General features: G+C 32.0%; 1 protein-coding gene across 17 annotated transcripts in view; it reads right to left on the reverse strand.

Moving 5' to 3' along the window:
* The window catches only part of TRDN (triadin), a 362,541-nt gene that overhangs the window by 149,575 nt on the left and 198,230 nt on the right, over window positions 1-14,736 (reverse strand). For all 17 annotated transcript variants that reach the window (XR_007413384.1, XR_007413383.1, XM_035705844.2 and 14 more), the window contains one exon: window positions 1,118-1,171. Coding sequence is in view for 15 of the 17 variants with exons in the window: in XM_035705844.2 (XP_035561737.2) it covers window positions 1,118-1,171 (54 nt within the window). In the remaining 2 variants the exon portion in view is untranslated. The remainder of the gene's footprint in view (window positions 1-1,117; window positions 1,172-14,736) is intronic.

Below are 14,736 nucleotides of genomic sequence, written 5' to 3' on the forward strand. Positions count from 1 at the left end.
AGTCAGGACACTTCTGTCCTTCCTTTATGCTTTCATCAAATTACTTTTCATGGTTTAAGAATAAAGGTCAGACAAATCATATTCCATTCTGTTTACTTGGAGACACACAGGAGTCAGAATAGCTTTCTCACAAGATGTGATTTCAAATAATGGTTTAAAAAATAACTTTACAGGAAAATTATTTAAAAGGAGTACTTTTCCCAAACTGATCACTTAAAGACTCAATATTTTGGGGTGCCTGAGTGGCTCAGGCAGTTAATTATTAACTGTCAGTTAATTATCTAACTCTTGGTTTCAGCTCAGGTCATGATCTCAGGGCCACACGTAGGGCTCTGTGCTCAGTGCTCAGTGGGGAGTCTGCTTGAGATGCTCTCTCTCCTTCTCCCTCTGCCCCTTCCCCCATTCTCTCTTTCTTTCCCTAAAATAAATAAAATAAATAATATTTTTTTAAATTTCTCTTAAAGATAATCACTTTTGATGACCCAAAGTTATTAGTAAGTGATGAAACTGATTTTCTCAGGTGGCTTATAAAAATTAGGGCCATTACTTTGTAGTCATATCTGGAACCCAATTTCTGCAGTCTTAACATAGATGTAATAAAATCAATTTAATAACATTCTGGCTGATTTTTCTAATATGACACAAATTACAAAGTGCAACCGAAAACATTAGAAAAATTGGATATTATTTGTATATCTCCATCAATATTCCTATCTATTATCTATCAATGTATCTTATCTATTATCTATCAATGTATCTATGGCTTATTTTTAGAAATATAAATAAAAGCTAATGACTGAAACTTGGAGTCAACACACTAAATCTTGAGTCCTTCATGATTCCTCCAGCTACTAAAAAACAGTCGAAATGTGTATGGTAATGCAACAATATTTCCTGTAATAATCCAGCAGATGGTGCTATTCTGCAATAAACAGCTTTTGCTTTCGTCAATAAAGTGCTATGTAGTGAGAGAAAGAAAGAAGAAAGAAGAAAAGAAAGAAAGAAAGAAAGAAAGAAAGAAAGAAAGAAAGAAAGAAAGAAAGAAAGAAAGAAAGAAAGAAGAAAGAAAGAAAGAAGAAAGAAAGAAAGAGGATGTTTAAAGTATTTTATTGCTTACCTTGTGCCACAACTTTTATAGTCCCTTGTTTGGTTTCAGGAGCTTTCCCTGGCTCTTATAAAGAAAAAAAAGATAAATTACCATGAAGTACTATTTCAGAAAGATATTTAACCCCCCCAAAAGGGGAGATTAGAAAATCGAAAACAAATATAAAAACCATTGCCCTTGGCACTCAGAATTTTTGTTAAGAAAAGAGCACAATTATTAGGGGGGATCACTAAGATACTGGGTTTATTGAGATAAAAATAAAATTTCTCAAAACCGTTTGCCTTATTGTTAACTGGCCGCGGGGCACTTTGCATTTGTTTGGCACCTGAATTTGAAAATCTCAGAATTCTTTATAAATTATTTCTGTATTATCACTTTAGAAATGGATGGAACATTTAGACATAAATAAGTGGTGCATAGGTGCACACTGAGGAACTGATATGAGGATAAAACCCAGAACCGCTAATATCCATCTCATCTTTTACTCAAGATGCCATTCCCCGTATGTAGGGCTGCGATGCCCATCTCCGTTAGTGTGGTCCCAGGCAGAGTATGGGTTATGAGAGAATAAGAAAACTTCATTTTGAATCTTTCTTCCCTCTTGTCTTGTTTTTGGTTTTTTATTTTTTTCAGAATTTTCTTGTTAATGAAATAGGATACAAAAGCAGATATGCTATTTAAAAAATATTATTTAATTAACTAACATGAAAAACAAAGGGGAAATAAAGATTTCAAAAAGCAAGCTTCTTTCCCATTTCACTTTATAATGGTTCGTGATTATCTTCAGTAAGCTTTCAATAATTAAATTACCATTTAATAATATGGGAAGGAAGATATGGTCATTCTTTATAGATGTTGACCTTTATTCATTCATTCATCACATATAGATTTGGGACCTATTATGTGAATATACTAAGCTATGTGAAAATATAGTAGCTTATATAGATATATACTCAATCTTTTGTTTAATTATCATCAAATGTTGATTATAGCTTATTTAATATTAACTTTTAGAGTTAAAAATAAGATTGCATCAGAATAACTTGCAAAAAATCAAAGTTTCCATGTTTTTTTAGACCAAAAAAGGTTTCATTTCTAATTCACGCCTTACCTCCAGTTTCCAGTTGGTGAGGTAATTGTTCATTTATATCATAACAAAGATTATGAAAATGCCAATTAGTCATTCTGTTTTTTATGAAAGAAATATTATTTGATTCATATATGATTTTTATTATTACACTATTTATTATTCAAAGAAAAATCTTTTGCCAAAATTAAGTTGATTTTATTTTACCTATGATCTCTTTATTTTTTTTTCCCCTGGAGGAAAATATCTATGCCAGCTTCATGCTAGTGCTATCTTTGTCACATAGAACACATGACCTCAATGGCTAGTCAAGATTTATATACAGATATGGAATTTTTAACTAACATATTTCTCGGTATTGCTCTAGCTCTATACCTACGTGACTAGCATCTAGTAGCCACTTAATAAATATTGGTATTAGTGGAGCTAATTCTCAACTCTGTAATCATAAAATATTATTTTCCTCCATAATTCCATTTACTCTGTCTCTGATCTCAAGCTTTTCAGTAGAAATTAACAATTTAAAACCAAATGCTTTCCAAGTCTGTCAACTTGCATTCACCCAATATCAATCTCAAATCTGTTGAGGACACATTAAGAGGTGAAGATATTTGATATCTACTTCTGTACAGCATTACGGTTTTCAAAACTACAAGGCTTTAAGGAAGGAGTTAACTCTGAGACCATAAATGAACAGCATCATGGCCACACCAAAAATTGCAGAAGAGTGAAAATACATCAAATCCATACAAATTTTTATTATAAATAATTTTTCTTTTATTACTGCCAACTACAGAAGAAATGGACTTTTTCATTAGGAAAAATTTCAAATATCTATAAAACCAAAGAAGCAAGTCTAATGATCTCCATGTACCTAATACCCATTTAATAATTATCATGTGATAGCCAGTCTTATTTTCTCATTATTACTCACTACTGCCTCTACATGTGTCCCAAATGAAAATTTCATTGTAGCGAATACAAATGATTTAATCATTCCCAGGATTTTATTTGATAATTTTATATTTTTGAAATAGAATACAATGATTTTTTTAAAAGGATTTTATTTATTTATTTATTCATGAGAGAAAGAGAGAGAGAGAGGCAGAGACATAGGCAGAGGGGGAAGCAGGTTCCTTGCAGGGAGTCCAATGTGGCACTTGATCCCTGAACCCAGGATCACGCCCTGAGCCAAAGGCAGACACTCAACCACTGAGCCACCCAGGTGTCCCAAATACAAAGATTTAAATAAAAACAGATGATGAATTCAAATAAATTCAAATAAAGAGTATAATAACTCTGAAATTGATTAGTAATATTTTGGGCCACTAAATCAGAGACAGGATGGACCTAGATTAATATGTCAGTATAATTTACTTGGGAATGTCTTAGTAAAAAATTATCAGAGAAGTCAGTATCCTTCAGTTCCTGAAACATGTGTTTATATAAATTGTCAAGAATCAGCTAAGCCAAATGGAACAGTCCGATTTATAAAATTGAAAAAAAACATTATGAATCTGTAAATGTTTTGTTAAGGAATCAATTTTCACATACCGATTTAGGCATTAGTTCAATATCATAAACTTTTCATTTATAGGACTCTGTTTATACTGACTTCATATAATATGAAATGCAAACTCATTGAGTTTTCAAATGTATGTTTCACATAACTTTATTTTTTTAAGATTTTATTTTTTAATCCCTACAGCCAATGTGTAGATCTCGAACTCATGATCCTGAGATCAAGAGGCGCATGCTTCACCAATTGAGCCAGCGAGGCACTGCTTCAGCAAATGGACTCCCACCCCGAGTTCAGCTTTGGTCTGTGACTAACAGATAGTAGATGAAGAATAATAATAGTATTGTTGTGATCATACTTACATTTTAAATATTTTGTAAGCAATCCTTCAGTTCCCTTCAAAATAAATCATTACATATGTTTTTATTCTTGAAGGTAAGTTGAGGGGCACCTGGTAGTTCAGTAGGTTAAATGTCGCACTCTTGATTTCAGCTCTAATTGTGATCTCTCCGTTGTAAGATTGAGCCCTGCAATGTGTAGGGAATCTGCTTGTCCCTCTTCTCTCTTCCTTACCCTCCCTCCCAGCTTACACATGTATGCTTGTTTGCTCTCTCTCTCTCAAAAATAAATAATTTTTTTAAATCTTAAAAAAGTAATTTGGGAGCGATCATTTTCTTTTTTAAAAGGAACAATCAGTAGTCCCTAAATAACACTTAAACCCTTTACAAAAGAGTAAAACACAAAAGAAAGAGCTGAGGGAAAGAAAGGTGAATAATCTGACAAAGGTAGGAGAACAAGTGGCAGCAGGTAGTAAAGTAGTTAATGGTTTCTGAAGACTTAGTCTTCATCCTCGTCATTTCTCAATAACCAGCCCGCTGGATTCAGCAGTACAGATTTCTATTTCAGTGTGTGCCTATATTTAAATTAATTACCAACAAAACTATAGCTTCCTATAGTCTATAAATTCCATGTGATCACTGACGAGTTATTTATTCATCTAGCATCTAGCAAAATACTGGGAAAACTATCTCCCTTAAACATGCAAGCAGTTGATTGTATAAAAAATGCAATTATAAAAGTATAAAAAATCTAATTGAACATTTTATTTTTATTTTTTTAATTGACCATTTTATTAAGTTTTGGGCTCTGTTTCACTTTTAAGGTGATAAAAACTAATTCAAACTCTTCTTCTCTTTGTTTATGTATTATACAATATGCAGAAAGTGTTTTAATTTTAAATTTCAGAACTTTATTTTCACTACAGTATAGTGTGACCCTGGCTGCAATTTGGAATTTTTTAGAATTTCACTATATCAAACAAATTTACAACAATTTGCGTGGATTTGGAAATTTAGGAATTCCACTGAAAAGCATGACATGAACCACACATTTCTTTAAAACTCAAATTGCGAATCAATTTTCTTTCATTAATTTTCCAAAAAAAAAAAAAAAAGAGAGAGAGAAATAGAAACATGTCTTCAAGGCCATGTCTTGCTAATCCTAGTAGGGTTAAATATTTAGATTGTTCTTAGGTGAGAAAAGGTGAATAACTTTCCCACAAACCAGAAAAGAAAGAAATATTTACCGGTTCAGCAGCTAAACTGTGAGCTAGCAATATGAAGCCTTGATCTATCAAAATATATGCATCCTTTTTGAATAAGATACCAGACTCTAAAGTCAAATCATCCTGCAATTTAAAGAACTGCTAAATTAAGCCCTAAATCATTGTTTTTTATTCTCATAAAATCTAATTTACTATTTTTAGATGTAGATACTCCCGAAATAGAGAAAGGTTAACATTTAAGCTAAAAATTACTATATGCTTAAAAGGTCTTAAGCTAATAACCCTCTTGTACTTCATAGCTCCAGGAAAGCATATTTCAGAGGCATTGCTTCATCTGAGTATGACAATTATCCCATTGAGATGAAATTAATCATGAAGCAGCCTTCGGCCATCCTGTCTGACCAAGGGGACTGAAGCCTGAAAGGAGGGCCTATTTGCTGCGAGATATGCAAATTGCAAAAGGTGCACAATGCAGAAACATGAATAATTTATCAAAATAATCTGTTATTGCTAGAGGTTAAAAATCTAAATAAACTGGCAGCATCATTTACAATAGGTAGCATAATTGAGCTTCTTTTATTCCCCCAGGAAACTTTTATTTCATCAAGCAATATATTTTGTTTTAGAATCTAAGTAGTTTTTAACTTAATATCTTAGCATTATAGAGTTTAATTCAGGAAAAAAAATGATTATTCAATGTCTGCTGAAATATTCCCTTGATTTTTTTTAATCTTTAAGAAAACATACTATCTTTTTGATCAAAACATTTTAAGCGTTTCTTAATTTGAAAAAAAAAGAGCTTTGATGTTTTTATTAAATATAAGTCAATATCTATCTATAGTTTCTACACATGGAATCAGTTTTTCTTATATCACTTGGAGAGAATTAAGCATAGGAAAAAAATCTTGAAATACAGTCAGAATATTCACAGTTTAATTTGTTAATTTAATTCTAAATTAACAATTTAGGATTTAGAGTTGAAAACCAAGGTATCAATTTATTTAAATGACTAAAAGAAGGAAATTTTTTACAAATATAAATCAACATTATAAATTAGACAAAGATCATTTGGCTGTCTATTCCAAAATAAATGTGTCTACATAATCTATGTGATATATATGTATATATATAAATGTGTCTATATATATAAGTGTGTGTGTGTGTGTGTGTGTGTGTGTGTGTGTGTAGAGAGAGAGACACACATCAGCATGTTAATGAAAAGGTGGATTCCATTAGGTTAAGAAAAAGCTTCCTGCCACACAGCTAGTAAAACAATGAAATGCAATATCATCATGGGAAGATATGAGGTTGCATTCTTGGAGATGCCAGATAGAGAGACACCTGTTTTAGAGGAATCCTAGAAAAATTTGCCTAAAGCAAAGAGATAATCCCATGTGATCATTCCAGGTCCTTTTCCACCTTCTATAACAACTTTCTAAAATCAATGACTATGAACACCGATGAGAGTATTTGAAAATGTTACCTATATTATGTTATAATAGCAAACTTTTTTATTATTTATTTCTTTTTATTATTGAGGCTTACGTTGGTAGTCCTCCCTTACCATGAAATAAGCATTCCTTTGGCAATATTTTAAAAGCAAGCATTCTGACCACCAAACTGGACCAATTCTCTTAGGAGAAGAACACCCTTCCTAGTACGTTTAGGACTTCAGTAGCTATCTGATGCTTTCACTGAAGTAAATGCTATATAGTTCAGAAAAGTATTGCTTTCCCAACATAAGTGACTTATTTCTTTAGCAAGGATTGCTTTAGATTCTTTATGCAAAATAAAACAAAAAAATTTTTAAAGAAAGTTGGAGTTTATTTAAGAATAAGGAGTTTATTGATAATATAAGCTTTTGTTATACATACACACAGACACTATGAAAACTGAATTCTTGACTCTTCAACCACATTTTCCAGCTAAAATTTCAGTCCTAAAAAAAGAAGTGAGGTACTGTGGGTAGGTCCTCTAACTCACAACTTACACATAGAATGGGGAATGGTTTCCTCATTAAAAATATCATAGAACAGAAGGATCTCAGTTCAGCCCCCCAAAATATCAGTTCCTATTGTTCTAACCTTAGTAAACAGTGTCTGTGAATGTTATCATTCTGTTTTTCACTTTCCTAGAAAATAAGAAACACACACCTTTTTTATCTAATTACCCAATTTGGAAATGTTATATAGACAAGCAGAATTGCAAGTGTATATGTAATCTTACAAAAAATAGTAAGGACAGTAAAGGAAAAATCTGAGAGCAAAGACCGTTTTATACTTATTTGTATCATCAGTCTCTAACAGAGTTCTTGGCACTGAGAAGGCATTCAGTAAATGTTTTTGCATGAATAAATGAATAATGATTAGGAGACAAGGTGTTTGAAAAATCATTGTTATATACCTGAAAATTGTAAACCAAATAGGTAGCAATTATCTTCATAAAATTGCTCAGACTCATTGAGTCTTTTTTTTTTTCTGTACAGTACAGCAGATGTCAAAATCTGAAGATGTTATAATCAGCTTCAAAGAAAATCTAAGTTTCTTGTAAAAATAACAAGGTTTATAAAATGCAGATTTATTACACTGTTAAGTTAGAATGATTTCCAAAAAGAAGAAATCCTTAGCCAAGTGTCCTAAATAAAGCAATCCAAGAAGAATTTGGAGGTGTGTTTTGAAGCAAACACATTCTGCTAAATTTTGTTCTCAGGTTGAACAGAATTTAGGGAATGAACAACACTCCATTTGATATTAAATGAGAGAATATGCCTCCCAGTAATTACTGAGGTTCATCACTCAGTCTTCAATATCTATTGCATGCGTGCTTACTGTAAACAAGGCACCATAGGTTCTAAATATAAGGACTAGTTCTACTCAATAGGGCACTACATGAAACATGCTAAATAAAGGGAGTAGTAAGCTGAGTTTTAGTATTGGAAATTTTTAAGAAGCCAGGATATAGATATGTCTTAAGGGAGAGAGAGAATATAGAGCAACAAAAGGGGTAAGAGAAAGAAAGGTATAAAGTGGGATAATTGATCTATCTGGCTGGGGCAGAAGAATCTAGTTGGCGTTAGGGAGAAGTGAAAATAAAAATTTAAAAATTGTTTAAATGCAAGTTACAGTCAAAATAATTCATTTTGAAATCTCGGCAAATGGGATGTGCTTTTTTTCTTAAAACATTAAGAGTGATTGCATTTTTGAATAAGGGAATTGCACAGCAACATTTTGAAGAGATAAAACTTCCCATGAAGGTCAGGAGAAAGGGTATATCCTGATAACATACAAGTCAGGAAAGTTGTCACTGAAATACCCTAGTTTTTAGATGGCAGTGCCTAGACTAGTTAAGTATTTGTGGAAATGGAAAGAAAATCATAATAAGTTAGACATTTAAAAGAAGATATTAGTAGAATTTTTAGATTTGACATGTACAGCGGAGGAAAAAGAAGGCTGTTTATTCAAATATGACAGTTTTGGAACCTGATAAACAGAATTGGTTTTAACATAATTAAAGTTTACAGTGCATGTTGAATTTGAGACAATGGTGAGACTTGACATGAAAATATGGAGTGGACATTGGGTCCTCAAGAATTATGAAAATTCTAGAGTCATATGGAACACTGAGGTGTGAATTAAAATAGTAAGAGTAAAAGGTACAATTTTTCCAAGGGCTAGAGAGCCTCAAGTTGCTTTTCCATTGAGAAAAATATTGGTAATAAGGCCCAGGGACAAGCCAAATCATGTTGGTTTCAACAAGGTCAAAGAAAGAGGATATTTTACAAAGAAGGAAATAAACCTCAGAATTAAGAAAAGAGAGAGAGAGAGAGTCCCTGGCAACATTTGTGAATATGAATCAGGATGCAGATAAAAGAAAGCCTACTTTAAAAAAAAAAGAAAGGAAAAGAAAAGAAAGCGTACTTTTTTTGTGTGCCAGTCTCAGCATATCAATAACCAATGTTGTAACTAGACTGGCCCTTGTGGTTCTTATTATGATTGCAAGATGCCCTTAGCCCCAATCATCAGGGAACTTTGAAAAAAAAAAGTTTGTTACTTAGAAGTTCTGGAAATTACATGGGATATCTGGGGCCACACAGTGAGGTTGTAGGGGAGAGAGAGAGAGAGAGAAAGAGAGAGAGAGAGAAAGAGAAATATCAAGCAGGCAGGTCCAGAGTTCTGGTTTTACTGGTGTGTCACTTTGGATGGACCTTGAGGACATTCTGCTAAGTTAACTAAGTCAGAGAAAGGCAAATACTGTATGATCATTTATATTTGGAATAAAAAAAACAAATTAAATAAAAAAATTCATAGATATTGAAAATGGAATGGTGGTTGCTAGATGGGGGTGGTGGTGGTTAGGGGTTGGAAGCAACAGGTGAAGGAGGTCAAGAGGTACAAACTTGGAACTACAGAATAAGTTTTGGGGATGTAATGTACAGCATGGTGACCATAGTCCATAATATTGCATTACATGCTTGCGGGTTGAGAAGAGAGCAAATCCTAAAAGTTCTCACCACAAGAAGAAAACTCTTCTGTAGTTTTGTATGGTAATGGCTGGTAACTAGATTTATTGTGGTGTTCATTTTGTATTACAAATATCACATCGTTATGTTGGACACCAAAAACTAATATAATGTTATATGTCAATAATATCTCAATAAAAACAATCCATTAACCATAGGGTTTTACAAGCACATTCTTTTTTTTTTTAATAGTACACAAAGCTTCCCTCCAGGGTTAGGAGCAAAGAGGGGGAAACAGGGATAAAGGACACAATCTTGACTTAAGTGTTACTTGAGTTTGGTGCTGCTAGTCCATGTCAGATACCCCAAAATGACCGATTCTTCCTCTCCTGTGGCACTAGTTTGGATTCTTTGAAATTCCTCCACTGGAGCAACCTGACTGTTGTTCCAAAGTGGCAGGAGGCCTCTTTCAGGTAGGTGCAGAAGAACCCCTCAGCTTACTATCTGCCCCCATTACCACCATCTTTACTTTGCCACTATGGATGACTCAAAGGTTCATCTCTCAACTCAGACTTTTCCAGGTGTGCGACAGGTACCAATGCATGAATCTACCTCCCCTCTGCTACCACCATCCTCCTTTTAGAGGACACATACCAAGTTTTCTGAAGCTCTCTAACTTGTTTTAAGATTAAAGAGAATTATTATCATTCTCTTTCTGAGTATGCAGAAAATGCAGCTCAGGGACAACCCTAAACCAATGTTTTCATCTTCCCAGTGAAAGATTCATTTATAATATTGAACTTTTAAAAAATGTTTATATAGCAGAAAATATGATTTTTCAGAACCTTGAATACAATGACCAAGAGTTTCTTAAGTCCATATGTAATATGGTATGTGTCATAAATGTCCTTTCATACTATTAAATGTAATATTTTCCTTAATTGAGTAAACCATTTTTGAAGATTAATCTGTCTGCTGTGACTACCTCATGTCTATACTTAGTTTCTCATGTAAATCAGTATTTAAAAATATATCTCTGATATCTCATTCATTAAGATATACAAATTCAAATTATATACTATTTATACAGAAATTTGATCATCATGGAACATATAGTAATGTGAATTCATCAAGGAAAAGAATAATCTAAATATGGACTAAAATAATGATTGCCATGTTAATTGTTGGCCAAAATCTATAAATTGATACATCCATAAATCACTTCTTATCCACTTAAAGTGATAAAAGTGTGAATGTCTATTTATTGTACATTTTACAATAAATTGGATTTGATATTAATATATCTTATTCAATTAAAAATATGTTATTTTGTGATTTGCTTTGATTATTTAGTTATATATAAAAAGTTATATACCATTACTTTAAAATTTATTTCCATAGTGAAAGAACACTGTACATTTCTCTTTAAGCATGATGTATGTTATATTTCAAATATATCAATAAATTTGAAAATGTACTATCTGTTAATTTAGAAAGTTTAGAAAATCCTCATTTGGATTATAAAAATAGATTTTTCATCTCAGTTTTCTGTATTTAAATTATATATATTATTAAACAATTTAATTTTTTTAATTTAATTTTTAATATTTCCAACACTCATTAAATAATTAACTTTACAGTTCCAAATTTTTCTTTTTTTTAAGAAAAGTCCTTCTCAATTTTCAATGAGATAAAGAAATTAGAAAAGGAAATTGCAAAGTACTAATTATTATCTTATATAAGTGTATTTGAAGTTCTTCTAACTAAGACTTGATTTGTTTCTCCCAAGGGTCACTAAAAAAAAACCTACCCTAGGATTAACAATGATGTGCCACTGTCCATTTTTTAGTGTGCTTAAGCAAAACATTTCTTTAGAAATACATTCTGTAGTAGAACATGTAGTATTAATAACAGTAGTAGTAATATTTGTAGTAGTATTAATAGATTTTGACTTCAGGCTCCAATTTCTTTGATCCAGAATTGAGACATATTTACTGTTTTCAATCATGGTATCAAATACCTTTCTATGAGCCATTTTGTATTTTTTCAAATTAATGTCAGTTATATTACATATTCATATGAAGAATATTTAAATTTTAGGTTGGCACACAAAAGATGATTATAGAGTATCAAATTAACTAAATAATTCTAGTACTAAAATTTTTAGTATAAAATTTTCATGTCAATGAAACAAATGCATATTATTTTGGGGATTGTGTCTTTTTCATATATTTGAATGCAAGGAAATACACAGATTTTTAACTTTAGGAATAATCACAGATATAAGTTAAATACCATTCTAAAACAATCTGTAATTTAAATTTTAGGAAAGAAAGACAATGACTGCTTCAATGGGATTGGGCATACCACAGTTTAAATTCTACAAATATCAAATATATTCATTACTCTCTTCAGATCTCTTTCACATCTAAACTGCCTACTTCTTTTTTTTTTTAAACTGCCTACTTCTTTAAGATCTTAATTTTAAAATCTTCCTAATTGTAGGTCTCAATTTGTGTGCATAGCATGCTATGTTCTTCATACATTTCTTTGTTATTTGTCATTTATGGAATTCAATGTTATTATTGTCCTTATCAATACATAAGAGAAACTCATGCTTTGTTTTCAAAGATTTCCTTGGTGTTAGATATCAAGAGAGACTCTGAAGGATCATGTTTCTGTGTTTGAGACTGGCAAGTTTCTTTTTCTTTTTTAATGTTTTATTTATTTATTCATGACAGACACACAGAGAGGAGAGAGAGAGAGAGAGGGAGGGAGAGGGGGAGAGAGAGAGAGAGAGAGAGAGAGAGAGAGAGAGAGAGAGAGGCAGAGACACAGGCAGAGGGAGAAGCAGGCTCCATGCGGGTAGCCTGACATAGGACTCCATCCCGAGTCTCCAGGATCACACCCAGGGCTGAAGGCGGTGCTAAACGGCTGAGCCACTGGGGCTGCCCAAGTTTCTTTTAACTGGGAAGATGGTTTATAACACTGAGTGTAAATCACATAAATGATTTTCTTACACCAAATTAATTTGTTTGACTATTCTGACAATATTCTAACATATAAGAAAATCTGGATTAAAAAATTTCTTTAAATGATTGAATTCCAAAATTACTAAAATGCATTATAGACTATAAACATTTTTTTAAATTCTAGAAACAATTCAAAGATCAAATTCATGTAAAGGCAATCAAATTCAATAAAAGTAGATGAGTTATAGATCCTCAGTTAATTAAAAGAGAATATAACTAGACATTCTTCTCCTATTTTTGGTTAAGATACATGTTGCCATTATTTTAATATTTTAAGAGAGGCTGATATTTTAAATGCTTAATGTTCTCTTATATCAATATCATTGTTTCTGTTTACAATTAATATCATTTTATTAATACTACTTCTATGCCTAATGAGATAAATAATTAAAAGGAAGCCTTGGAATACTTCTATTTTGAACTTCTTTTGTGAAATAGTACATTCCCTTTTTATTTAAGGCAAAAAATATAGGATTTTCTATAAATTTGCTCTAGAAACTAGCTATTAATACCATTGTTGTCTTTAATGTTTTCTTTTAAAGCCAGAATCATTTGTGTTAAAAGATTTGCTTGTGTTTTTATATGGCTATAAAAATGATTCATTGAAAACTTTCTTGGAAATTACATTTTCTCTTCATTATATATGCACATAAAATATATAAAGTTTCAAACTTTATATTAAAATATATAGTTGAAACTGTAAGAAAAGATGATCCTATTTTTGAAAAGAGATGATAAAACTTATTATATTGGAAAGATGCTGAACCAAGAATCTGAATACTTGTGACTTAGCCCAGGCCTGGCTGTCTATCTGATGGGATTATGATACAGAACAAGTGAAATAATTTATGTATCCATTTCAAAGAGACATTCCATTCAAAGATAAATATCTCTATAAGTACAATGCCACCCACCGTCTGCCCCCTGACATTCCCTCATTTTAGAGTTCTACATTGATTTCAGTAACTGATCATTTGGGCCACTGGTTTTTTCTCTTCATGTGCTTTAAAGTCCAACTCCTATGTTTTAAATTCACCAACAAAGAGTGCCACCCCTGGGGCAGTCTAAGATAGCGGTGTGTGAAGACTCTGAACTTACAGCCTCCCACAGACACAACAAATCTACATACAGGACAATTTCCGAAAAACACCACAAAACTAGCTGAAAAACACCACATCTCCACAGCAAAAGATAAAAGGACCACACTGAGACAGGTAAGAGATGCTGAGATGTAGTCTCACCAAAAACCCCACCCCTGGAGCAGGGACCCACAATCGGGGAGGAGGGGTAGATCTCTCAAATCCAGAGCTTCTCCTTGAAGAGTTCACCTCCACTAAACCAGCCTTACAAAAAATGTTCAAGGGACTTATTTAAGCTTGAAAAAGAATCCTAACTAGTAACAAGAACACATACAAAAGTATAAATCTCACTGGTAAAGGTAAATGTATAGTAAAGGTAGTGGATTAATCACACAGTGGTATGAAGATTAAAAGACAAAATTAGAAAAATAACTATAACTATAGTAATTAGTTAAGAGATACACAAAATAAAAAGATGTAAAATGTGACAACAAAAACAAAACATGGAGGGGGTTAAAAATGTTGAATTTAGAACGTATTCAATTTTAAACTGCTATATCGTCTTGAAATAGTTATACATATAAATTGTATATATACATAAACACATAAAACATTGTTATGTGTGAGCCTCAAAATGAAAACATATGTATATACACAAAAGATAATGAGAAAGGAATCTGAACATAACAAATGTTAAGAAAGTCATCAAGCAGCAAAACAAGAAAGGAACAGAGAGAAATTACAAAACAACCAGAAAACAATTAACACAATGGGAATAAGTACAAGCCTATCAATAACTACTTTAAATGTAAATAGACTGAATTCTCCAATCAAAAGACATAAAATAATTGAATGTATAAAAAAAGACTTATTTGTATGCTGCCTACAAGA

This window comes from Canis lupus, chromosome 1, assembly GCF_003254725.2.
Source record: "Canis lupus dingo isolate Sandy chromosome 1, ASM325472v2, whole genome shotgun sequence".
Classification (NCBI taxonomy): domain Eukaryota; kingdom Metazoa; phylum Chordata; class Mammalia; order Carnivora; family Canidae; genus Canis; species Canis lupus.